General features: G+C 31.2%; 1 protein-coding gene, 2 long non-coding RNA genes and 1 pseudogene across 5 annotated transcripts; 2 read left to right on the top strand and 2 right to left on the bottom strand.

Annotated features, from left to right (window-relative positions):
• The first annotated feature begins 18,313 nt into the window (after window positions 1-18,313).
• LOC146954287 (uncharacterized) lies at window positions 18,314-21,022 on the top strand. The gene is made up of 3 exons (XR_015012657.1): window positions 18,314-18,455; window positions 18,556-20,179; window positions 20,529-21,022. It is a non-coding gene; the product is annotated as an uncharacterized LOC146954287 (long non-coding RNA).
• On the bottom strand, window positions 18,358-18,721 carry LOC146954288 (uncharacterized; annotated as a pseudogene).
• Window positions 21,023-22,332: 1,310 nt separating the features above from the next.
• Window positions 22,333-23,371, bottom strand: LOC146954286 (uncharacterized). The gene is made up of 2 exons (XR_015012653.1): window positions 22,734-23,371; window positions 22,333-22,633 (listed from the first exon to the last, which is right to left on the bottom strand). It is a non-coding gene; the product is annotated as an uncharacterized LOC146954286 (long non-coding RNA).
• Window positions 23,372-23,375: 4 nt separating this feature from the next.
• On the top strand, window positions 23,376-26,529 carry LOC146954285 (uncharacterized). Of its 3 annotated transcripts, XM_085715714.1 has the most exons (6): window positions 23,390-23,867; window positions 23,976-24,020; window positions 24,366-24,797; window positions 25,446-25,547; window positions 25,810-26,188; window positions 26,304-26,529. In XM_085715714.1, exons 3-6 carry the CDS (start codon window positions 24,747-24,749, stop codon window positions 26,321-26,323), a joined length of 552 nt encoding a protein of 183 aa, XP_085571840.1. In that variant the 5' UTR covers window positions 23,390-23,867; window positions 23,976-24,020; window positions 24,366-24,746; the 3' UTR covers window positions 26,324-26,529. The 3 variants fall into 3 exon arrangements, 1 of the variants encoding a protein (XP_085571840.1); XR_015012650.1 differs by lacking the exon at window positions 24,366-24,797 and having other exon boundaries at window positions 23,377-23,867; XR_015012651.1 differs by lacking the exons at window positions 24,366-24,797; window positions 25,446-25,547 and having other exon boundaries at window positions 23,376-23,867.
• Window positions 26,530-27,642: the final 1,113 nt, after the last annotated feature.

Here is a 27,642-nt window from a genome sequence, read left to right as displayed (position 1 = left end):
TTCTTTCACAAACTTGTCGACCCAAACCCTAGAAGAAGAAAAAACCCAAAAATGTGTCCAGGCAAAAGAAAAGTGATTCAAGGTTCTGCTGGATTCAACCCAAAACCACTTTTTGTCAAAGAAAAATGTATCAAGAAGAGAAAGTTTGTTTCCATTAATGTGCTTACAAAGATGTTGCAAATGGAGTCAGAAAAAGAAAGAGTCACTCATGATCATCAAACTCTTTCCAAAAAACTTGTTGATCCTTTTATTGATGATCCTCAAGTGAAGAACACTTTGTCTAATTGGAGAAAAATCAAGGATCAAGGGCGTCAACATGAGAGAGAAGAGGCTCGACTCAAACTCGAGAAGATCCAAAATACTGCGTGTTTCAATGACAGCACAGATGCTATGAGTGATTTTCACAAACTCATTGGAAGTTCCAACGGATCGATTTTACCCTACCCACACTCAAAGTTGTTTCATTTGCATTAATATGGCAGGAGAGGAACAACAAGTAGTTAATCAATAGTTGTTTTAGGTTTAGGTGTTTGTTTAATGCTGTGACTGTTTTGGTTTAGTTTTGTTTTGTAACTCTACTGTCATGTATTGTTGTGGCAGTGTATACATTCTTAATTAGGTGCTCACAATTGTTGTAATCGCAGTGTACATCTTTTTTTTTTCTGCTTTGTGTGTGGCACTCCTTGTGTCTACAACATTAATCATGTTATATATAGTATTGTTCTTTTAGCTATGTATCAGATTATACTTCTTTATGTCCATGTTTTGGTGTCTTGTGGTAGTGATTTTTTTGGTGTTAAATACATTTTAGTTTATTTAAAAAAAACGATTTTTTTTTTGTAAACAAAATATTTTTCTTTGAAAGCAAAATAATTTAGGAAGGAACCATATATATTGAAATAAAGCACACAGCCTATTATGCATAATTCAGGGGAGAGCAATAAAAGTGCAAATGCACCAAAATATAACATAAGTGGTAAATGAAGATACAAGACATTAAGCGACATTTTTGTGAACTGCACATAAATATATTCCCCCACTGTATCGTATCTTGCTCCCAACCACCCTATGATTTAAATATCAGTAAAAAAAAAAATTGCAAAATAATAAGAACAAATTTGATGAGAAGGGAAAAAATTTAAGTGCATTTTATTAAGAGTGTCTTTGGTGAGTAAAAAAGAGTGTATTTAATTTGGATGGAATAATTGAAAATTCTAGTCAAGTTGAATGCTTTGATTGAATTTCCTTTATTTTTATTTATTTTTTGTTTGGATATAGTTAGAGTAGTTTAATTTTAAATTCTTTAAAAAATTAGAGACCAAGTTATTAATTTGGAGAATATGTAGGGACCAATTTTCAATTATTTGATAATTACTATGGAGCAATTTATAATTCTAGCAAAAATTATAGGGACCAACGTCACTTGCAATGTTTGAGTTTATAGTGATCAATTTGTAAAACTTGGAAAATATAAGGACCTATTAGTAAATTTCCCACGTGGGTCCTATTCAAGTAGGTCATCTTTATTATATATATTTGCCTTAATTTTTTTGAAAAGTACACTTGGCACTCTTCTATGTTAAACTTCATTTAATGTATTACACACCTAAGCATCACTAATACACATGTGCACCTCATCATCTAATTGTAGCTTGATTATTGGCTATTGATAAATCATTGTTACATATTAACACATGTTTGACCTTGCCATTTATTACAATTGATACCGATATGAATGCCAATACAAAAGTGGCATCCTATAAGAATATGCTCTCTATTGAACCTACAACCATTTCATTTTGTATTTCCACTAATCAAACAATCACCCTTTAATGTCCATAAATGTCTTATAATTACGTGTGAAAAAAGTTCTAATTTAAGATCTGCATCAACAATTGTATTGCTCAATTTTTCTCTATAAATATTGATTCAACTTTCACCATTTCATATTCATTCAAAGAATTCATAATTCTTTCCAAATATCGTAACGAAAGTTGTATATGATGGTGGTTCGGGTAAAAAGGTGTTTTCATTTATAGTATTTTCTATTAGTTTTCTCTCATTGTATTGTTTTTATTTGATAGTATTATCTATCATTTTTTTAATTCACTTATAAATTCTAGACTTCTTTATCAAAGTCCAGGGATTATGGATCTAATATGTAACGTGGAGGCTAGACCTAGCAATTACACTTCTAAATTTTGAACTCACACCTTTCAAGCGATCATTTGATATCAGGATCAACATGTAGTAGCAGTACAATTTCGTCCAAGAATTTTTGAAGAATATTAAGATTGAGAAGGATTGATAAGAATCTATGAAACATGGAGTTTTTTTTTTCTTTCTATGAAACATGGATATAAGCACGTAATAATGTTCTTTTTAGTGTTTACTGGCATTATCATCAAATTGTTTGTTGATAATTTATTTTTTTTTGGCTGAAATATATAATTTAGTTTTTTTTTGAAGGAATAATTTAGTTGTTTCTCCTTAGAAAAATATTTGGTCGTTTCAAATTATAATTTTGCTACGTTAATGTTGTTGGTTGGTTTTTATTGTCTTTGTTTATTTTTTCATATTTTTTAAGTATATTTTAAAACAAAGCAATTTGATTAGATGCGCCAATAAAACAAAGTGATTTGATATATCAATAAAAAAAATTGTTGGTATATACAAGTTAACTCATTCACTATATACGAAATTACGAATCTATCTCTATTATATATATTTGCCTTGAAAAATTGTAAAAGTACACGTGGCACTCTAAATTGTTAATAATCATTAATGCTCTAATACACCTAAAACTTCAAATTTCAACTTGATATTCCATTTGAAATTCAAATTTCAAGGCTTAGTGAAATAGGTAATGACAATCTGACCATTAAAAAAATTAATTTCATTTAAATTGTTTTAAGGTATGACTTTGATATTATTTTTGTAATTTTGAATAGAAATAATAATAATAATAATAATAATAATAATAATAATAATAATAATAATAATAATAATAATAATAATAACAACAATAATGATTTATCGTTATAACATTATTTAGATATCAAGTGTCTATATGCACAACAATTATTGAATTTGTTTTAATGTATAAAACTTATAAAAAAAATATGAATCCTTACATTTTTTTTAAAAAAATTACTTTCTTATATTTTTTTTTGTAATTTAAAAAAAAAAACCCAAAATAGAGAATAAAAAAATAGTTTGCTTTAGAAGTTTATTAAAAAGGATGATGAACAATATCAATCAATATAAATGCTTGATGGAATTAGCACAAAGAGAGGTTACAAAATTAAAAGAAAAAGATTTATAATGATTTCGTTATAAAGACTCCTTTTTGAATGTGCTTGGTATGAAACAAAAATACTAAAATACCCTTGCAAAATTGTCTATATAAATGATATTCGAAAGACCATTGCAAATTACATTGCTTCTTCCATGTCTTCTCTTTTTCTTATTAGTTTCTTTGCTTTTTTTTTTTTTTGTCAATCGTTGGTTGCTAATTTTTTTTTTGTGTGAATGAGAAATATTTTGTTTGCCAAACAATATTTGATTGTTTATGCAATTTATTTATTTTTGAAAAAATATGATCTTTAGTAATAATCGTTATTATAGTAGTTTCCGTATTGTTGTGTTTTTTTGTATCTTAATGATTATAACTATTTTTCTAACTATTATGTTTTATTTATTTTTTTGAGAAAATCCATGTCACTGTTAGAGAACTCTCATAGTATGATAAGATACAGAGTTAGGATGAGAAGTTTAACGACACTGTAATGGAAGATTATACATTTGTATTTTAGTTGTCATCTATTTTCATATTCAACCAATTCATTTTTTTGAAGGATCCAATTCATTTGTTTGCTTTACATGTTGTAGTTTGTAGCTATATTTTGTTCTTTTTTAATATGTGTTAGATACACTTTGTTTTTTCATATCATGTTAGAGAAATGAGTGTCATCTTTATAAACATCAAAACTCTTTTGTACATAATGTTTTGTATTATTATTTATTATTTAATCAATTCAATATATTTGTTTATTTTAAAAAATGCTTACCTTAAAATAAAATATTTACCTTATAAACTTTTGTGGTCAATTTAGTTTATTTGTTTATTTGATTTCAATATTGTTTTATCATATTACTCGAATTATTATTTTACAAATTTAATGATGATATTGTTTAAAAGAGGAACTTATATAATTACAAAACAATTTGAAAAATATATATTATCTAAATTTTATTATATTTTTACACAAAAAAAAAACTTATGTATATTGCCTTTTTTTGGTCACATATGTGTTTTTGATTGAAGTTAACACTTTTATATTGATTTATATTTAGAAATATCATAATAAAAAATCATTAATGTATTTGTTCAAAATAAAATCTGTAATAAATGTTTGTAAACATAAGGTCATAATTTTTTCATTTTTTTTAAGGAAGTTTCTCATTTATTTATTAATAAGTTTTTAATTTTTTTTTTGTTCAAATATGTTTTTAAATTTATTTATTAATATGTTTGTAAACATAAGGTCATAAGCTACCTTTTCATAATTTCACATTTATTTTTTAATATGTTTTTTTTAATTTAATGAAACTAAATATGCAAAAGTACATGTGTATTGTTTCTCCCTAATTAACTGCTTACGTAAAAAAAATTATTCACAAATTAATATGACCATTAATACGCACATTAAACACAAATGGTATTCTTTTTATTTATTTTTATCCCCTATTCTTTTTATCTTTAGTAAAACATATTCTTCATCACACATTCAAATTTGTCAATGAGATTATATATTTTAAATGTCCATCAATTCTTAATCTTTATGTTGCATAAAAAAGACAATCTTAACATTTATGAAATATTATACACTTTTTCTACTCAAAACTGAATCAAATTGTTCAGCGCAAATTGTTAATGCGCTAATTAAAACATGAATCATAAGTTCCAGTAAAAATAAAACATGAATCATAAGCATTCAAAATTAAAACCAATTCATAACGTGTATCAAAATTATTCAAAATGCACGTAGACCTAATCATTAAGGGGAAAATTAAGGTAATTTCTTTTTCATCAATCCAAAAAAATCGAAATTACTAAGTTAAATAATCTCTTAGCCATGAAAGTTGACTCAATTGGTAAGTAATTGACTCATCCAGATGGTTGAAAATTACTTTTGTAAACGTTCTAGGAATCCAATTCACTTATATTTATTTCCAAAAAAAAAAAATTTGATGTTAAATTTGTAAATTCATACGGTATAAACATAACTTTTTTTTGTATGATTTAAAAAAGACAACAGTATAATGTTTGCTTATATTTTTCCCTAATAAATACATTTGCTTATTGTGCCAAAACAAAATACAATTACTTATAGATCGTTTGTCAAAAAAAAAAAATTACTTATAGATCGTGACATTTTTTACTATAGGTAAATGTGTAGGCTCCAAAATTTTATACAATTTACTCATTTTTTAATCACATGTTTGGTTACCCGTCTATAATCATCCTTACAGTTTTCAAAATTTTATACAATTTATTTGTGATTGACTCATTTCCAGTTATAAAAAATTTATACCTGTTATTCAAGGGTATTTGGATGGGATGGTAAGAGATTTTCTTAAGCTTCATCAAAAATCATATGTTCAAATATACCCTAAAATATACATCAATGTTAAATCTCCTAAGAGAAACCTTTCCCATTCATTGTGGTCTTACTCGACTCCATTTACGCTTAAAGGATACACGGTAAAAAAAAATAGTCAATACTTGCTTGATTAATTTCCATGAATGGTAGTTACTATAAACATTGTTGTATGTTTGGAACATTAAAAAGTTGTCATCCAACAATAGTGCGTACCAGTTGGGTGGTTTATTGCCTATTTTAGTAACTTTACATTTTTCAATTTTTTTTTTGTAAGCCGGGAGAAAGGACAAATATCAAGAGGAAACAACTGCATCTCAACTAGGTTCGCATCCCGTATCCTATGCCGCCAAACTCAAAAAATTATTGAAAAAGGGGAAAATATATACACAAGAGGGGGACTAAGCCAAAACCCTCAAAAGCTGAAAATAAAAGAGAATGAAAAATAAAAGGGCAACAATTTCTGTTAAACTTTTAGCACGAGTCTCTGGAATTGCAAAAAGTCAACATCACCAGCAACATAGCTTTGATTTTCATCAAATCCACCAAAATCATCAATAAACATTCGGAACCTGTTCGACACCGCGAAAATCAAAGATTCCGCAATAATAATTAACAATGGTTTATGAGACGGAAAGCAACTCCTGTGTCCGAGTTGCCAATACCTTAAGCACTCCAATATAGGACAATCATTGGACACTTGGAGATGAAGCACCCCTTGAGCGGGTTCTATACGGCGGTTTCCCAAGTACATGTTGTTGTCTCAATTTCTGTTTTTGCTTCTTAAACAAAACCAGAGTGAATAGATATATATAAGTTTACATATATAATATATATTTAAAACAATTTTATAGTTTGAGAAAATTAGTCCTAAAAATTCCTAACTCAAATAATAAAAATGTCAAAATTGTTTCATCGGATGTTATGATTGATATTCGATCTCGGTCTCTTTCATGGTGTACACAATTTTTTAGGCGAGTGAACACATTTTACATCCACAATAGAAATCCCATTTTATGTACCTAAGTGGATCTTAAATGTATACGCCGTCTATTTTATAATATACATCTAACTTACAAGAGTTTCAAGGTACACGTTGCACATAATCTTGCTTTCTATCATTAGTTGCTTTCAATTGTTTTTTTTCTAATTGCTACCATTTGTTCATGTCTTTATTGCTTTAGTGGTCTATTTCTTTTTTGGTAATGATATCTTTGGTACTAATATTTTATAGAAGTTGTTGAAGTCAATGCAATTTTTTTAATGTCTTCCCTTTTTACATTAAACGTATTGAATGCAAATAAAAACGTCTGACAATAATTTTGCATTGATTTTGGGTACCTATTTTGTATTCAAATTTATAGTCATGTCTTCACTATATATACTCACGTTACTCGAATTATTTCTATACTTTTTCTTTACTTAGTCTCTCTTCACACACATCCAACGAATTTTTATTTTTAATTTACAATTTTTTTATAGGTACAAAACATGGAGTACACTTATAAAAACAATTTTTATATTCATGACATATGCAGAATTAAATAAAATATGCATAATTATTTTTCTTGCACATTATTAAGTATATTTTTTTAATATTGGAAAATGTTTTGATAACTTTTCTAATTCTCTTAGTGTTGAATCATTCACTACACGATAGATTCAGCCACTTATCAGCGTTCACTCTGCAACTGATTCAACCACATATTAGCTTCTTATGTTTGTTTTGATTCATGTTGTGCTTGATTCTTAAGCCCGTGTGTGTGTGTGTGTCTTATTTTTTTCGTTCAACTTTTTGTGTGTATTGAATCAATTTATTTTGGTTTTTCCCCTATGTTCAATTGTTTCATAAGAAGAATGACTACAAACGATTGATACGAGTAATGATGAAATTAACACTGTTTTTCAACTATGCAAGCAATATTTGAATGCCTATCATATTTCTCTATACATCATTTTTTATTACAAAATTCATGTAAATTTATTATTCATTTCATCAATAAATTCTTTTAAGGTTATTCTACTATCTTTTGATAATATACATATCCATGTAGAAGGCTCTTAGACCATGCACAATGGTGGGTGCTTCACCTATTTAACACCACATTAAATAGGCACCCTCATTGTGGAGTATAACATATGGGTGCTTAATTTCTAAAAAAAAAAAAAAAACATATGGGTGCTTATGGAGGAGGGTGGTTATGGAAGCACCATCTCTCTCTTCATTTTTCATGGGGTCCCATTTAATAAATCTTAGTAAAATGAATAAATTTTGTTAAAAATGTAATGATATAGAGTTATTTGTAAGGGCCTATTTAATAATTCCTTTTGAGGTGCTAGGTTGGAGAAAATTGGTGCTTATTAAGTATTACCGTAAAATTGGTGATATGGACATAGGGGACCCACTTAAACACCCAATGTTGGGTGCTCTGTTGTGGATGGTCTTACATTCACAAATATGGAATGAATTTCGATTAGAAATTTCTACCTCAGGTATAGGTTAAAGGATATGAATAAATATTTGTTTTTTCTAGCATTTGTTCTTCTACTTCTTTTACTTCCTTTTTTTTCAAAGCATTATAATGTATCATTGATTAAAAAGTTCTTGGATGGTCACAAGGATTTAGACACTTCGTTTGGTCGCACACAAACAATGCTTATGATATAATCATTTAAAAACTAATGATTCTTTAATTATTATTTTTCTATTATTTTTGTTCTTTTTATGTATGTGATATCAAATGAAGTGTCTAATTCTTTATGTTCACACAATAATTCTCTCATAGATGTCATTAAAAAGCATTAACATGTATTCAAGTCAAAATTCAAAAAAAAAAATCATATTTACTTTCTATACTTTTTTTCTTTCTAAAATATATTTTGTTGTCATATTTACCTTTTTTTATGTTGATTTATTCTTTCTTTTATATATAAAAAAAGAGATTCATTCTTCTACCAAAAAATAAAAGAGATCCATTCTCATATGTTTTTATCTCTTTCGATTATTCTTCGTTATCTATACCTTTTTTTACACAATCTATTTAATAAAAATCACACCTTATGAGAAGGAGAATATTACTAAGTGTTCCTGTTTTCTTGAACAATTGTTCTCTTTTACATGTTAAGGAGCAACATATATTTTTAATAGGAAATGACACTTCCAACCAACTGTTTTGTTCTTCATTATAGGATTGGTTGAATTTTTTTCTCAGTTCACTATTAACTTCCATGTGTATGATGATTTTGAGATATTTTGTTTTTAATTTGTTTAATAGTGTATATTTTTAGTTTAAATTAGTAGCTTAATGGATTTGGTTTTGAATCCACCTTTTTTTTGGGATTTCCTTTTTATTCGGAGTAAGTTGGTCTAAAAGAAGTTGTATTTATCGGATAATGTTAAGTTGTGTGTCAATTTTACAATCCTATATGATAATCCCTTCATGTATATTTGACTTCTTCTAGATTCTTTTTCACAAATAAAAGGTCTTTTGAAATTAGGAATTCGCCTCAAAAGACAACAAATAAGATGTTGATTTCAGGAACGAGTGAGCGATGATCAACAAAAAGTTATAAATGTGGAAAATTATCAAGTTACAGCAAAATTTTACTTTTGCAAAAATTTACATCAACAAATTAATCAATCTATATAATTTGTTTTTTCTTTTTCATTGGTAATTTTTTTAACATATCTTTCTTAGTGTGAGACTATCTACGTTTGTGATTTGGTGACATAGTCAAATAAGGTCAAGCGGAGGCCTAATATGGTAAAAAAATGTGGGTTAATGATGGTTTGATAGAGGTAGGTTTATGTTCCTATCCTTCATGAAAAGAGCAAAAGGAAGTATCAAAAATAGAATGAGTTACTGGTAATTTTGTAAGTTAGTTGAAGGAGTTGGAAATTTATGATTAATTATTTTATTAAAAAATAGACTTAATTAAAAAATGCCACGTTATTTTAAAAGAGAAATGCTTCTTAGTACGGAACGAAAAGCTAAGGGAAGAAAATGCATTACGTGGCAGCCAATTTTTTACCCCCATACTGCATTTATTCCATCCAATACGGAATTATAATTCTCCCAGCGTGAAACACCTATGAAAAAACATTAAGACATCATATATTCACCCAAAACATCATATATTCACCCAAAACATTAAGACATTAAGTGTATTGGAAATCTCACTTATATGTTGCACAATTTCTACTACTGCATCAAATGTAGATGTTTAACTCACACATGACACATTAACATCTTTATCTTAATTGTGTGACTCTTTGTGTCTGTGATCAGATGAGATAGCCAAATAAGATCAAAGAAACAACATGATAAAAATTATGGGTTGGTGATGGTTTCATCATATAGGGATATTTTTGTTCCATTTGTTCTTGCAAAGATAGAAAATAAATTAAAAAAAGAAAAAAAATGAAAAAGTAATTTGAACAAGATATCAATGATAAGGGAAGAATTTAAGGGGTGTGTATTTTACCTATGATAGTATATGGAATAATGAGTTTCTGTTAATTTTATGAATTTGTTGAAGGATCATTGGAGATTATTGGGTAATTATGTTACCAAAATATCATACTCATTTAGAAAATGCTAGATCAATTTAAAATGTCTAATAACTATATATATTTTAAGGATAATAATCATATATTTTGTCAACTTAGCAAAACACATATATATTTTTTCATTGTCTGATCCTACCAAAGATCGACGGTAAAAGAATTCAAAATAATAGAAGTTGAATTAAAATGAATGATATCCAAAAACTAAAATTTAAGATAGAAAATTAAACTAATGATACCTAAAAACTAACCATATAAATCATCATAATATTGAGATTTATGTGGGAGCGTACATTGAATTGCATCATCATATTCGGTTAAGAGTAACCACATAAGTGAGGTAGCCATTACATCATTATTCACAGTCTTAAAACATTAGGTATATGGATCATCTATTTTCAAAGTCTTAAAAAATATATGGGTCATCTCACTTATATATTGCTCAACATCTAATCTTGCATCCAATTTAAAATTTTAACTCGACACATTAACATCTCTCCGCTAAGTGTTGAACTCTCCGTGTGTGTGGTCCACCACCAAGAACCACTCCTGCTCCCCCACAATGTTGAACTGGGATATGATACAACTGTTGGGCCTTCTTGAGGAGTCAACACTGTTGTGGATCGACACATTGAAGAAAGAGAAAACAAACAAGTGAGAATGATGCACTGTCTTATCCAAAATTTTAAGGCTTAGGTATGAGTTTTTTTCGCTTGATTTTGGTTCGACTTCCACTCTTTTATCCATTGTTGAGCTTTATGTGGCACTTGATAAATCACAATATTCTCTACCTTGAGTATGGCAAAATTCTAGCCCGTGCTTGGCACGGGTCCACATACTAGTAGTTCATAAAGAGTACATCCCAATAACATTTCACAACATATCTATATATCGTATACCCAATACTAATAATTAGCATAACTTTCATGGAAACAACTTTTCCACGCATAACTTTCTAGGGAATAAATTCTCGCTTTAGGTTTGAAATCAGATCAGGGGGAATACAATTGTGATTCTCGTTTTGGATTTGCAAAAGAAATATGTGTTAGCTAATGTTCATTAAAAGGTCTATAACATTTGAAGAACAGAAAAAGAGCAGGATAGCGTACACCGTTGCACTCACCGGTTGAGCACTGGCGATGATAAAAAGTATACAATGAATATTTGTAAGGCGATGAAAGTATCTCAAACACAGGCTGGATATAACATAAAAGATAGTCGTAAAAATATGGGGAGGAGCGAAGGGGCATAATAAGATTGTTTGGGTTAGTTGGTTAGAGGTCTGTAAGATTGCTTGTTCGGCTTCAAATATGTTTCCTGTGCGGAGCCGAGAATGGGCCGAATAAGATTGCTTGGCATAGCTGGTTAGAGGTCCTTAAGCCAAAATCCAGTGAAAGTCTTGATATTCGTGATATGCGATTAGTCAACCTGGATTTCTCTAGATTGTTTAAAATCTCAAATCAACAATCTGAGTTTGTCGGGTTGATGAGGTACAGGGTGAATGGTGTATGAATGTGGGATCTTAGGTAGCAGCGCCTGTTGTTTATATGGGAGCAGAAGTTGGAGTGGGAGTGATGGCTATCTTGGAGGGAGTGGCTTTTCTCGAGGGAGAGGATTCGCGGTTGTGGAAGCATAATGTTGATGGGATCTATACGGTTAAATCAACTTATATTGTGCTCGTGGGTCCAACTCTTTGATCGAATACTGGTTCAGAGGTTGTGACTAATTCCCTTCAAGTTTTTTGGAAGAGTTAGGGTCCCTCCGAAGTGCAGTTTTTTTCTTGAAAGTTGCTCTTAGATAGGATGCAAACTAGGCATAATCTCATTAAGCGTAGGGCTATTGACGATCCAATGAGTATTGTGTGTTGCCTTTTTTATGGTGTTTTGGAGTCAGTGGACCATTTGTTTGTCAGATGTGTGGTTGTGTCTAGGATCTGGTATAAGCTATACAGGTGGCTTGTTGAGGAATGAGTTTAACCGGAAACGTTATTGGACTTGTTTCAGGTGTTTGTGTCCTTAGGATAGGAGGTAGGGTAGTTGTAATATCCCACACGTCAGCTAATGGAATATTATCAGTCGAACGTGCCAGAGGATAATGATATGCAAAGTAAGTATGATGGAAATATTTATTATGGGATGTCAGCTAAATACGAATTAAGTATCAGTGTCGGAATAAACACGTTTAAGACGAAGGGCATTTTGGTACTTTCACGCAAAGGGGGTATATAAGTGATTTTTTGTGCAGAAACTTCATAATTTCTTGCTCTTTCTCTCTCTAGGTTAGAGAAAAGAGTTTTGCTCTCCCTTCTATCTAACCATCGGTCTCTCTCCCTCCCCTCCTCACCAATTCATCAAACCTTCTTCCTCAAAGATTTATGATCAAGATTTGGTTCCTCTATGATCCTATAAGAGATTGGTAACTTGGATTAAGCTTGTTTCCAATTCTTCTCCTCTTTAGAAGAGATTCAAGGCTAGGGTTTAATCTTTGGTAAAGTGGGATCTTGAGCTTGTACATGTTATGGTTTCATCTTGATCAAAGAAGCAATATGAAGTTTGGATTGGGTTGATTTCACTACTTTTCCTCCCAAAGAGAATTTCATGGAGTTAGGGTTGAAAAGATGAGAAGTGAAGATGATGCTTAGAAGCTTGGGATTCAAGTGAGCGTCTTGGATTCTTCATGGTCAAGAATCAAAGAGAAAGATGATTTGAAGTTGGATTGATGAGCTAAGGCTATGGATGTTGGTGAATCAAGAGCTAGGGTTTGAAGCTTTGGAGTCTAAAGCTTGAAGAAATAGCAAGATTATGATAAGGTAAGTTCCATAGATAGTTTTCCCACCCGTTGGGACTATGTGTTTATCTTTGTAAGGAAAGATATGAAATTTTAGGGTTTTTATGTATTATGATTAATTGCCCTTTTATGCCATGCTTGCTAAACATGTGAATACTTGTTGTAAGGATGTTTTTCAGGCATTCTATGATTCATGAAGTTAAAATATACTTGGGGTCATTTGGTTTTGAGGTTTTTGAGCCAAAAATGTCATTTTTACAAGTGCTGGACTGTCACAACTCGCTGGGGCGAGCAAGTACTCGCCATGGCGAGTTACAAGCCACAGAAGGCATGTGTTACTCGCCTCCTACTCGCCTAGGCGATTAAACAGTGTAAAAATTCACTGTTTGCTCGTTTCAGGCAGTTTTGGCCTTTCGCGTTGGATTTTTCTTTGTGTAGTCTTTTTATGAAATTAAACCCCTCAAACCAAGGTCCCATTTGATAATATTTTAAAAGGTTTTCTTGAGAATGAAGCAAGCATTTAACATATTGGTAAGACATGGCTTATGAGATAATGTTATGATATAAGACGGGTAACAACTAAACTTTAAGGAAGTGAATGAATGTAGAGCCTCGACATAGTTCATCGAGAACTAGAATGCTATGTATGAGTCCTGAGTATGTTAAGACGCAAAGTGTTTAGTGTATTCTCCTCGCACATGAACTAGAATGACCATGTAAGCGTGTTAAGCCGTGATTAGATAAGCCAACCCTTCAATATGAATGAGAATGACTATGTAGGTAGTTTACCGCTAAACGGGTAGTTCACGGACCTGTGGTAAACGAGTAAGCATGTATAGGTTTAACCCTACATGTATGTATGATTGAGACTATGATGTATATGTAGTTTACCACATATGGGATCGCTTAAGGATTCGTGGTAAATGAGTATGTAAGACGTAGGTGACGTGAGAACGGGAAAAGCTTCGCAAGGGGGGCCCACACGTCACAGAGGGAGTCTGAGGTGCCTTAGCTAGGTATTCATCGGTTATGTATGGGATTGTTCTCGGGGTTACTCCACCCGGGGCTCTCCGTAAAATGAACTTAGATAATAATGTTTGTTCAAAGCTAAAATTTATGCATGAATGATTATGATATGACGTTAGATACGTACAAGTTTATGAAATAGAACAAGTTATGAATGATGAACCGATGACGATCTTAGGTGTCCCTAATCGGTATAGGATCGTGTCATGAATAAGTATGTAAAGTCTCGATGCGTATAGCGTATCTTGAGTTAGCGGTCTTAGGTTCCCTTTAACCGCCGTGACACATATGATTTAGCAAGACCTATGACAAGTAAAATGAACCTACGACGGATTTACTATGCACGACCGTCTAGGCAAGCATGACCACACATGTATAATCAACCGGCAGGTTGTATTGTAGACACGTGGTGACCGTAGGTTTCGCCGAGGTTACCTATAGCCTAGGGTTAGGTGGAACTCACTGAGACATTATGTCTCATCCCAATCCTTATTTGTTTCAGATAAACAAAATGCTATGGCAAGCTAGTGGTCGGATGGATGTTTTAGCAAGTGCTCGTTCGTACCCGCCGCAGGATGATATGGATTTCAAGGATGCATTTATTATGTTTTTAGACAAGTTATGTTATACTCTTGATATACGAATGCTTATGGTTGTGTAAGATACTCATTCAAAGTTTTATTATTGTAAATTTTAATGTATCCAGTACTAAACTTAACAAACATGCTAAACTTTCTAGATACGTTTAGTATGGGCGTTACATTTGGTATCAGAGCAGGTCGATTCAGATCGTGCCATGGGTCATTAAGTTACAACTAGGGTAGTGGGACCATTGGGTTTCGGGTAAATGTTCTAATTGTCGCTGTTAGTTGAGCCTGATCAACCCAATTTAGCACTTGATGGTTAGGACGGATGCCTGAGAGCTGAATAGGACCCAGGAGGAACGAAGTATGTGATGAAGATGAGCACAAAAGTATGAACTCGGAGTGAGTATTAGTAAGAAGTCGATCGTGCCAGAAGGTGGCCGGTGAATTCAGCAGTTGAAGTTTGAAGTCCTCCGGAAATGTAAAGCAATGTTAAGATGGATTGTTCCGGCAACGTAGGGTGAGATGTTAATGATGCTACGTATACTCGAAAGTTAAGGATTTGGAAATATCTAAGCTTGACCTGGAGCTTCGGTATGAGTCGTTGTTAGAACATGATTATGATATAGAAAGGAATTGTGTTCTGGAACGTAAGTGCAAGGCTACAAGATAAGGAGAAGTCGACGTATATGGACTGAATCAGCGAGCTTCCAGGGGTAGTAGTATGAGTATGAAGTCAAAGATGTGGACGCCCATAGTGGGCAAAGTTTTAAGGTCCGAAAGGTTGCGTGAGGCGGCAGATTTATGAGATAAACTGTTCGTAGCTGAAGAAGTTAAAGTTTTATGTTAAGTATTAGGACGATTAAGACATTAGTTCCAATGTACCGCGTATTGTATCGATTGATGTTAATGCTTGCCATGTGAATGTTATCGATTGTTTTTATGATGTTAGGGGTGGTCAATGTGCATTGTATACTTGCGAAATAAGAATTTTATGTAAGAAACATTTTCTGGAAACAATGAATTGAAGAAACTCGTTAATAGCCTACCTGGGGGCGAAGTTCCAGTTCCTTCGGATGCTGCCAGTTCGTCTCTAGGGTCAGTAGTGGCGATTGGGAGTCGTCTTCGCAATCTTTTACACAATAAAGAACTTTTATAACATCAAGTATCAAATGCACATTACATCTTAAGATATCTAAAGGAAAAGACATGGACAACCATTAACGGAATCAATTCGGTTCAAGGTAACATTAGAAGTTAATGTGTTAACAGATAAGAAAGGCTTGAATCAGAAGTTCGAGGTTCCGACTTATGGGATGGACGTTACGGATGTGAAGACATGAGACGGAAAGTAGAATGGTGAAAAGTTATGTGTAATCACAAGATTTTCGGATTTTGTGAAGTTATAGTTATTTCTCGAATCTATGTTTTACTTGATTGACTTGCTAAGGCTCGGCATGTTGATGAATCAAAAAGTTTATATGGTTTTAGAAAAGATATACGCATATGGGTGATTGGAGTTGGCGTTCTTGAAACTAAAAGGGAATTCACTATATGTATATGATGAAGAATCATCAACGCCAATGACCCGTGAGCTAATTTATGAAGTTTCCCTTAAGAGAGAAATTAACGAGCAACCCGTTAGTCATTGTTGGTTATTATTATTAACAAAGATGGATTTGATTTGAGTCTTTGGGGGTTTGGGTGGTTCCTTGGCTTCTGGGGCTCTCTTGCTTGGTGATCAGGGTGTGGCTTAGCCTCTTTTTTTGGTTGTGTAGATTTTAGGTGGTTTTGTTTTTAAGGTTTTTTGTGGGACCAGAACAGTTTTCGGTCCTTAGCTTGTTGTTCACTTTTTTATTTTTCACTTGATTTGTAGGTTTTCTCTAGTCTCATTGAAGTGTAGAGACTTGATCTGTATGTACTTTCTTATCTTCATCTCTTAATATATATATATATATATATATATATATATATATATATATATATATATATATATATATATATATATATATATATATATATATATATATATATATATAAGAGCTAGCAGTTTTAAGTGTTACCACTTATAATTTATTCTCACACTTTTTTACGTGTTTTGTTCATGTTGTATTATATTTTATTATTTCTTCCATAAAAATTATTATTATTATATCTTGACTTCTTTTTTCCCAACACTCTTCAACCAATTTATTTATTAGGGTTTTCCCCTACTTTGTAATATTTATCTTTCGCTACTTCCCTCTCAGTATAATTTTTTGTATGTTTATGTTATTTTTTTCATCTCAATATTCTTTATTTCTTGCGAGTCCATGTACTTAAAAAATGTTTATTATATTTACTAAATCCAGATAATTTCATCCGCATGTTCATATATTAATTTACAGGTACTTAAAATATGGTTTATTTTATTCTATTTGTGTGTAACAATAAGATATTTGTCCCGTACCAGACCGTGGTAAATTTTATTTGCGGGTACAATACATACTGAACTTTGGTCATCATTAATTATATATTTAACTCGGGCAACGCCGTGTAAATACACTAATTTGTAATAATAGAGGTTGAATAAGAAAGTACCATGAAAGCGAATGACATTTAAAAACTATATTTTACAATCAAAAAAATTATAAAATGACAGTCAAGTACTAACGAAACAATTCATCATAATGTTGGGCAGAGAAAGGGAGCATACACTCAGTTGTATCATCATAATAGACTAAGAGCAATCTTATAAGTTAGATTTACACCACATCTTCAGTTAAAATGTCTAATAATAAGTAAGTATTTCGTTGATTCAACGTAACACATCGACAATTTTTCATTGTCAAATTCCACCAAAGATTTTTTTTTCTATAAGCAAAGAGATAGGTGAGACATTAAATCCCACCAAAGATCAAAAGTGACGTAATTTCAAATAGTAGATGTTGAATTAAAAAATTAGCATCAAAACGAATGACATCCAAAAACTAAAATTTAAGATTAAATATTTTTTAAACAAATGATATCCAAAACAATCAAAATAACTCATCATAATGTTGTGACTGATGGGGGAGAATAAATTAAGTTGGATAATCGCATTAGGTTAAGATCAACCATAATTTAAGTATGCCAAATTTTAGCCAGTTATCAGAACGACTATCCATACTAATACCGGGGAAATTGTTATTGTTTATATCAATGATAACAATAACTTATAAAGTATCCATAGGCTAATAATCACATCAAATCCAACAAAATTTTACATCTTTAGTAAGTTCCACATTTTTTTTTCGGCCAAGTCATAAGTTTCACTTTCTATCATGAAAGGTTATAGAATAAAGAAAATTTATAAAATTATAATGAATTTTGAGGATTGTTAAATTTTTTATGTCACCTGTTTACTAAGGATGTTTAAAAGACAAACATGACACTTTCATGTATTTATGAGAGATTTTATTATAAATTTTTACGTTACCACTTTATTATGATTGTAAATTTTTTTTGTCACCTCTATACTAAGGGTGTTAAAAAGACAAACATGACGCTTTGGTGTAGTTAAGAGAGATTTAATTATAAGTTTTTATGTAACCACTTTACTATGTATGCTAAAGGGACAAAAACATCACATTGATTTACTTAAGAGGCATTTAGTAATGATTTTATCTTTAGGATGGTTTTTAACATATTTATAAGATATGAAAACTATTTAATGTACGTAAGGTTAATTGATAAAAAGATATTCTATCTCTTACATCCAAAGAGGAGAAAATATGACTGAAATTGTCAAGTTTGTTAATCTTATGATTATCTTTCTTTCACTATTTATTGTTGCAATGAACGTCGATGGTAATCCGTTTTATATCTTACTCAAATTTTATTAGTTCCTTCCTACATAACATTTTTTCTCATTTTAGTTACATCCTTTTATTCTATTTTTTTATCACAGCATCCGATATATGTCAAGTCAATGCTGATTGTCAAGATGAAATATGCTTACCTCCTACAATACATTGGTGCAATAAAATTGAGCCAGTTATGTTCAGGGGACACTTAGTAGGAAATTGTGATTGTATTTGAGTAAATGTGCCAGTATGATTACTAGAAATTTCCATAAGTTGTCATTTAGTAATTGTGCAAGAACCCAATAATTTGTTTTCTTCCATTTCTAATTTCGTGCACCATATAAATAATTTCATGGACCCATAGTAATTTGTATTTTATTCCGGGTCTGTCGCTATTTTCTGGAACGGACTCACTGATACTTTTCTAGTGATGAGTTTGCTGGTGGATTCGCTGGTTGTTGGTTCTAAGGTTCTGTTTCAAAATCTCATTACTGTATTGTTTCTGAATTTTTAGATCTGGTTTTCTTTGTGCGGGGTTCAATGGGCTCGAAAGGTTGTTAGTGCTCACTCTGATTTGTTGTGGGGGTTGTTGGTTCGTGAATCTATCTGTGTTGACGGTTGGTTCGTACACTATTCATTGGTTAAAAGACAAGTTTAATTTTACTCATACTTGTCTCTGGTTTATTTTGGTTGGTCCAATGCTTGAAGCATTTTACATATCAATTTCTTTTGTGATCCAGTTTTGGCCCCCACGTTAGGCTTGTTGGTTTGTGTTTATGGTGTGTAATTTTTTGCGTCGCATCCTGTTTGGTTCCACTTCTGAGAAGCAATTCTAGCCCAAAATCAATTCTCTACAGTGCCAAAAGCAATTCTAGCCAAAAACAACGTGTTTGGTTCAGCTTTTCAGAATTGCTTTTGTCCTCCAAAAGCAATTCTCCATGAAGCTATAAATCCTAGCTTCTAGCTTTTCTAGAATCAATTCTCCTTGAACAACGTGTATAGGTTTGTATATTTTATTATTACAACACGTTATTTTACTTTATTGCCCTTTATCAATTCTCATTCTTTATCAATTCTCCTTTAGCTATGTATATTTTAGTAATTATACATTCAAAAGCAATTCTACATAATTGCATCCAAACATAAATCATTTTGTTTAATCAATTCTACATAATTGTATCCAAACATAAATCAATTCTCTCAGAATCAATTCTGTCAGAATCAATTCTATCAGAATCAATTCTCTCAGAATCAATTATATTCAAAGCTGAACCAAACGGGCACTATCACTAGATTTTCGTCTAGTTTGGTATTTATACTACTTTTGTTAATCAATGTTGTATCATCCTTTCAAGGGCTGATTTCTGATTGTTGGGTCAGGTTTATGTCCCCTCAACTTTTAGTATTCTCTTTTTATTTAATATATTTTCTCCGCTTAAAAAAAGAGGATTGTAATGACATGAAATAAGGATGTAAAGAATAATGTTAATATTATTTTCTTCTCTCTTAATTTCAGATAAATCTTCATGACCTTTAATTCATGGCCTTCATAATATCTTGAATAGTTAGGTTGAAAAAAATTCTATATTACCTATATGCCTATAAATTTATATTTATGTCATAAATTTGTTTCAGTTATTATTTTTATCGCACTTCAATTTACATTTCTCTTCCTTTGTATTGATCTCATGCTAATACATTGAGGACAGTGTCCAATTCAAACATGGGGTAAGGGTACCTAATCTTGTTCTTTTTAATCTCTGTTTTCTTTTAATTTGTTTTTCTTACTTTGAATATTTCAGTCAAGTTACTCATTGCCTGAACATTTAGTTTTAACATCTAGGACTTGTAATTTTAATTCATGTGTATGTGTGGATAGAAGGTAACTACATTTTTATTTGGTGAACAAAGAAGTTAAACCCTACAAATGTGAGATTTTCTGTCATTATGTCCTTGAACATTTTTTTTTAATTTTAAATTTGGCACTTTTTTCCATGTTTTCAGTAAAATATCATAAATTCATGTTCCTCTAGAATTTGACTTGTAACCTTTTTGAAACTATTTTCTTCTTGTGAAGCATGTATGAGGAAAATGAAGAACTTTAAGAATTTTATCCTTCTAAATTTTAGCCTTAACGATTTGATGAAGTCTTTATGGACAAGGAATAAAATAATGTTAATGGTGTTTCTTCAATACATTGAAAGTGAAAATTCATTGCAAAAATGTTTAAATTCGCAACCTTTAAGGCAGAATCTGTCACCATAACTCATGGAAGTTGGAAAATCAAAAGGAGGCTGAATTCATAGTTGGTTACGATCACCTTTAGCCAAGCACTACGGTCATAGCTAGCCATCAACACTAAAATTAGATTTTTTTACTTTGTCTATTCGAATGGTTTTGTATCATTAGGTGTACTTAAGTCTTGAGGCTACTGAATTCCACAAATTTAGAGTCTCTTGTGTCTGTAAATTGGCATATAATACTAACATTTCTCATCATCACTTCATTGTAAATACTTAGCATGATCTTGTATCATGTTCTTCACATTTCAATAAGGTTTTAGTTTATTTACTTTTGTTTTCTTTTCTTTTTGTTTTAGGCTCATCACTATGATGAGTGAGTAGTTTTCTTCTTGTCTTGGAATTATGAAAAGTAATCCAATGATAAATTTTTCATAATTCTAATTCTTTCTTTTTGTTTAGAAGTTTCAATGAACTTAATTCAATCTTATTTATTTTAAGTTGAACTCAGAATATGGTATCAACATAAGCATTACAAGATCAAACGATCATAGGGCGAACATCTTTCAAAACATATGGTATCAATGCTGTAACACAAGTTTAAATTGATATCAACATATATAAATTGAATCATCATAACAAAATGATTTAAAATATGTTAGGCACCGACCGATGTACCTAAAGGTAAAGGTTGATGCCGGAAATATAAGATTGGACAAGGGCCTTGAAATATGAGAAATAGTCTAAATATCTTGATGTCATATATATGGAGTAATAAAACTTAATTGATTTTAGGAATATTGAATTCATAAGATTAGGGGACTATAGTGTTTAAAATACACTTTTGCATCCTTAAAAGAGGGCATTAGATACCTTAGAATTACCTCACCTTTAGACTAAATTCCATAAAATTAGGGGTCATTGAGATTTGGTTGGTTCATCACTGTGATGAAATTCAATAATTCCAAGACTGTTTTATACTATTGTATATTTTCCAAAACAATCAAATCATCAACCCCTCAAATATTTTTTTTGAACAATTCAACCCCTCAAATATTAAACATTTATAACTAAAGAAATTTGGAGAAACTTTTGATACTCACAAATCCCTACATGAACGACAATATTGTCATGTATTTGCAGGCTTATCACCTTACATGCACCTTATTGCTCTTTTTTATATTAATTAAAGTGACAAAAATGTCCATTTTACGACTGTTCCTTAGAGAATTTGAACTAAAAACACAGTGGTTACATGGTTAAGATCTACCAATGAGCTAGCACCTCAAGTGTAAACCTAAGTGGTCTTTTTATTTTTATTTATCTGTTAAAAAATACTAATTAGTTTGTCCCACCAAGACCTACACAATTAGTTTACAAGATTATTATAATTATTTAATTGACGTTCTAGTTTTTTATGCATTTTAAAGGAGAACAAAACATTCAAGGTTATCGAAAAAATAAAACAAGAAAAATATAAATTGACGTGCGATAAAAATCATAACTAGAACAATTTATGACATAAATATAAATTTATAGGTATGTAGGTAAAATAAAATATTTTTCAACTTAGCTATTCAATATATTATGAAAGCCATGAATTGAAGGTCGTGGAGATTTATCCTAAATAAAGAGAGCAGAAAACAATCAAAACATTATTCATTTAATCCTTATTTCATGTCATTACAATCATTTTATTGTACAAAATCACAATTAATTAATTATATGGTCCATGACATTATTGGGTTCTAGCACAATTACTACATGACAACATATGGAAATTTAAAGCAGTATCTTATAGGCACATTCACTCAAATACATTCACACGAGCCTAGCTCTGTTTCCCCGATTATAATTGGAACAATCATATTGCACCAATGTTTTACAGGAGCCAAGCACAAATCCTCTTCACAATCAGAATTGGTTTGACAGAAAATAATTGCTGTGACATTAAAATAGAATAAAAGGATGTAACTAAAATGAGATAAAATATTATGTAAGAAGGAACTGAGAAAATTTGAGAAAGATAAAAAATAGATTACCATCAACGTTCATTGCAACAATAAATAGTGAAAGAAAGATAATCATAACATAAACAAACTTGGTAACTTCATTCATATTTTCTTCTATTTGGAAGTAAGAGATAGAATATGGTTTTATCACTTTATGATTTTAAAAAACTTATTTTTTGCCTTACATGTGTTAAATAGTTTTCATATTTTATTGAGATGTTAACAACCTTTCTAAAATTAGAATCATTATTAAATGTCTCTTAAGTAAATTAATATGTTTTGTTTGTCCCTTTAGCACACATAATGAAATGGTAATATAAAATATAGGGTCCTGCTAACCGGTGCCCCCGAAAACACTGGTTAAGCATACCATAAAAGGGAATTATTACCATAAAAGGAAACTATTTTTGACTTTATTATAAATTAATTACACAATTTCAATGCATTAACTACTATATAATTTCCTTTTTCATATCCTTAACCAGTGTCTCAGGGGCACCGGTTAGCATTTCCCTAAAATATATAATATCTCTCTTAACATCAAAGTGTTGTGTTTGTCTTTTCAACACCCTTATTAAAGAGGTGACAAAACAACAATCATAAAAAAATCATTCTAATTTTATAAATTTGTTTTATTCTTTAACCTTTCATGATAGAAAGTGAAACTTACTAAACACTACCAGAAAACCGGTGATTAGCCACGGTTATTTAGCCACGGCACAGTGGGCATGGCTAACCTTTCATTTTGCCACAGTTAAAATTTCCATTTGCCACTGGTGTTACCGTGGCTAAGTGAACATTCCTAATTCTGATTTTCCCCCTCAATGAAAACTCGTTCCGCGCCCATATTTTCACTCTCCCTCCTTCATTAATTTTTTTAGTTCTAATTTATTAATTTATTCATTTCTTTCCCCCAAAAACATGAAACTAAAACAAAATATTTCACTTCCCCCAAATGAAACCCTAAACAAAGTTGAAGTTGCCATCTCTCTCTCTCTCTCTCTCTCTCTCTCTCACACACACCAACGATTCACAACCATCTCTCACACACCATGAAATAGCCGATCTCTCTCTCTCTCTCTCTCTCTGGCCGTTATCTTCTTTCCCCAAATCCATCAAATCTCTGTTGTTGAATCACCATGACCCCTGTTCTTGTTCTTACCGGTGAGTTCTGTTGATTTAGGTTTTTTTCCTCACATATTTAGGGATTTCTATGTTTAAGGTTTTGTGAATTCTGAAATTGTTTTTGACTTAAGGATTTCTATGTTTCAGGTTTTTGAAGATTAAGCTTGTTTTCTTAGTTACTCATTCGTAAAGGTTTGTAGATCTGGTTTTTTTTGTTGATTTGAACCCTTTTTACTTTAATTTATTATTTATTTATAAAAAAATTTGATTGATACTGAATACTAACGTATGGATTTGTTGGTGATTTGAACTTAGATTTAAACTTATTATTATTCTTCAGTGAGAAATTATGATTTGAACTTAGGTCTGATCTTTGGTGATATTTTGAAATTAGATTTGAAACCCTCAAATTGATGATTTTGTACATGTTGACGTTATTTGTGAAATAAAGAATCAGCTATTGCTTGCACTCGAATTGCGATGTCTTTTAGATTTTTGTTCTCTATACCTGATTGTTGTTGTTGTTTTTTTATATAGGAGAGAACATATTTCACCCACTGTTGGTTGTGAATGATTAGGGAAAGGTATAAGATATATATAGAGGGAACATTTTCGTGTTTTGGTTTGTAGTTAAGGGCACTTCCGCTGCAGTCTGTTCTGTTTTTGAGAGTGATAGGTGCAAGTGTTTATTCATTTAGAGTGTTGTTGATGCATATTGGTCTGCCGGGTAAAATCACACCCTTAATGTACTCGGTAATAACATTCAAACCTGGGTGTGTTTGTAAGGTTGCCCCTCAAGTAAACCTGCTCATTATGACAGATGGATTGTTTTCACGTATCTGAATTCTTAATGAGATTGGTGCTCATCACATATCTGAATTCTTCTGCTGTTATCAATGCACTAATTTGAGGTTATCAATGAGATTGGTGCTCATCACATATCTGAATTCTTCTGCTGCTATTGGCATGGTATAATTTCGCATCAAGGATGGCTATTTGCTGCCATAGTTAAAGAGATGATTTTGCAAAATGTTCACAACCAATGAGAAATTTAATCTGAATTTGTTGTGGTAACGTAAATCTTTTAAAATAAACCCCATGTGCAAGGAACCCATCCTTCTCAATGTGATAATATTTTTGGTTATAAAAAAAATATAGTAAATTAAGTCATGACTATTTTGATACCGTCTAATGGCCTATACGTTATCATAAGATCTTCTTCAAATCAATTAACATGTCTATTTTGTATTATTGGTATTATGGTTATTTATGCCTTATATGGATTTGCCTTACTGATAGTTCTAGGACGGTAGACAGTCTAAGGTGTAATTGGTGCATGCCAATGTAATGTTTTATGGATTACTTTATATTTAGGCAATTATCAGTATGCCAAGTGTGCCTCATTTGTGTAGAAGCTGCCATATGCACTCATAATGTTGGATAAATACTTTGGTTTAAGCAGGCCCTGTTTTTATTTCAGTTCTTCCTTTGTTTGATGTACAATCAACCTATTGGGAACTCTTCTTAGTTATCTTATTATGTTATCATAGTAAAGTTTAAGTATGTTATATTATATATGATAATTAATAGTTAACTTTTTTGTATTGATTTTATTAGGAGCTACGATTAAAACGACCGGTATGTCGCAGTGAGGTTATTTTGTCAACATTAATAAATAAGCACGGAAAATTTGTGAGTGACGAAGGAAAAGTTATTGTTGTAAGTAAATTGATTGCATTTCTCTTTCATTTATCTTGTGTGTGAGGGCTTCAGTTTCAGCTATAGTTGAATTTGAATGAGTCATTGTTTTCTTTTCAATGTGACACAATATTTAATTTAAGAGTAATACTGAAATTGCATTATTTAATTATCAGTGCTTATGAAATTGCATCTAGTTGGGTCGCGAGATATAACATCACTCTTAATGTATATAGCCTGCTGTTTGGATATTTCATGGTTGTTAATTACCTGTTTTTAATAGGATAAGATATCAGAGAATTTGCTCAAAGATCAAGAGCGTGTTGCTACTTTAGGTGTTCCCTCAAAGATTAATGCTTATCCAGATGATGTTGTCGGAAAAGTGTTTGGAGCTGAGCATTCAGGTCGAGTGCGTGGATTAGGTGTTGGTGTTTGCCCCTCTAAGGTTTTTGGAACACGCAAGCATTTCTCTGAATTTGTTAATGTTGGTAGCTCTAGCCAAAATATTGAGGATTTGAAGAAGCAAGTACACACTTTAGGGGAAAAGTTAACTGGATATGAAGAGACTAAGGAGCAGCTTACACAAGCTCAAAGTCACTTGGCATTTCTCACCAACTTTTTGCAAGAAAAATTTGGCGATGAATTACCAAGTTTCAACCAAGGTATTTCTTCATAATAATCATATTCTGTGTTTCTGGTTTACATTGTAATTAGCATAATACAATTGTTGATCTTTAATTAACCAATGCTTTCTTTCATTTTTCCTTTACTTGACAGGTACCAGTTCTAGTAATTAAACCAATAAGGAACATGTTTTTTGGACTGCTAAATGAAGAACCCTGTTTGTATTTTTAGCTTCAGTAGTGAAAGTGTTAGTATATTAGTCTTGCTATAATATGTTAAAAATGTAATTTTGATTCCACTACATTTTATATGACTGTAACTTGTATTTTGATCCCTACATATTGCTTTAAGAAATTGGATCTTGACCTTGTTAGTTTAATGTCTACTTATATCCCAAGCAGTAGTATTGTTACTATTGTCTTTATATACTGTACTGCATTTTGGTTAGTATGCTGAAGCTGAAAAAATAGCAATTATTTTTTTTTTTAAAAAAAAAAACACTACTTAGCCACGGTTAGGCCTGTGGTAAACTGTATGTAAAACAGACCTTCTCCATTTCTTTTATCCATGAGTTAACCGTGGCTAGAAGAGCTCAAATCCGTAGCTAACACAATGTTACCACGACAAAATTAGCCGTGGCTAACACATGGAATAGACGTGGCTAAATTTTGGCGACGCCCTTGTTTGCCACGGTTGTGGCCTACGTGGTAACATTCGTTACCCACGGTTACACGATAGTTTAGCCACGCTTTTGACCGTGGTTAATCACCGGTTTTCTGGTAGTGAAAAAGGTATAATTTTGTTAGATTTGATGTGAATATTAGGCTATAGCTACTAACAAAGTCATTGTTGTCGTTGATTTTAAATATTTGAATAGAAATCTATACACAATATCAATTTATCTAGTACTAGGAAGGATAGCTGTGTCAATCATAAACTAGAATTTATCATACTTAAATATTAGATGAAGATGTGATATGATTCTCAATTGTGTGGTTGTTCTCTGTTCAGTGTTGGATCTCCTATAAGGTCCAACGATGGCATCACAACCCCTTTCGACTTTATAGGGAAGCATGAGTAGTTCTCGGTGGTAGATCCCAAATGTGGAGAGCCTCAAAATTGGGGGAGATATGTTAATGTGTCAAGTGTTAGTTAAAAGTTATACATTGAATGCAAGAGTGGATGTTGAGAAAGATATAAATGACATGAATCATATAGTTAATGCCTTAAGGTTTATGGTGAAGATGTGATGTTAAACTCACTTGTGTGGATTCTCTTATCAAATTTGATGTTCAAATTCAATGTAGGATCCACTGAAAGTATCAACATTATGATGATGTTTTATTTGTATTTTAGTTTATGAAAATAATTTGTTTAATTGTTTATCTTTAAATTTAGTTTTTGGATTTCATTCTCTTTCATGTGAAATTTTCCATTCAACCTTTACTATTTTAAATTCATTCACTTTTGGTCTTTGGTGGCTAGTAAAAAT

Source organism: Medicago sativa, chromosome 1 (assembly GCF_051527215.1).
Source record: "Medicago sativa cultivar Bolivia chromosome 1, Bolivia_mono, whole genome shotgun sequence".
Classification (NCBI taxonomy): domain Eukaryota; kingdom Viridiplantae; phylum Streptophyta; class Magnoliopsida; order Fabales; family Fabaceae; genus Medicago; species Medicago sativa.
The sequence above is the reverse complement of the archived record's forward strand: the minus strand, read 5'-3'. Positions and strand labels throughout refer to the sequence as shown.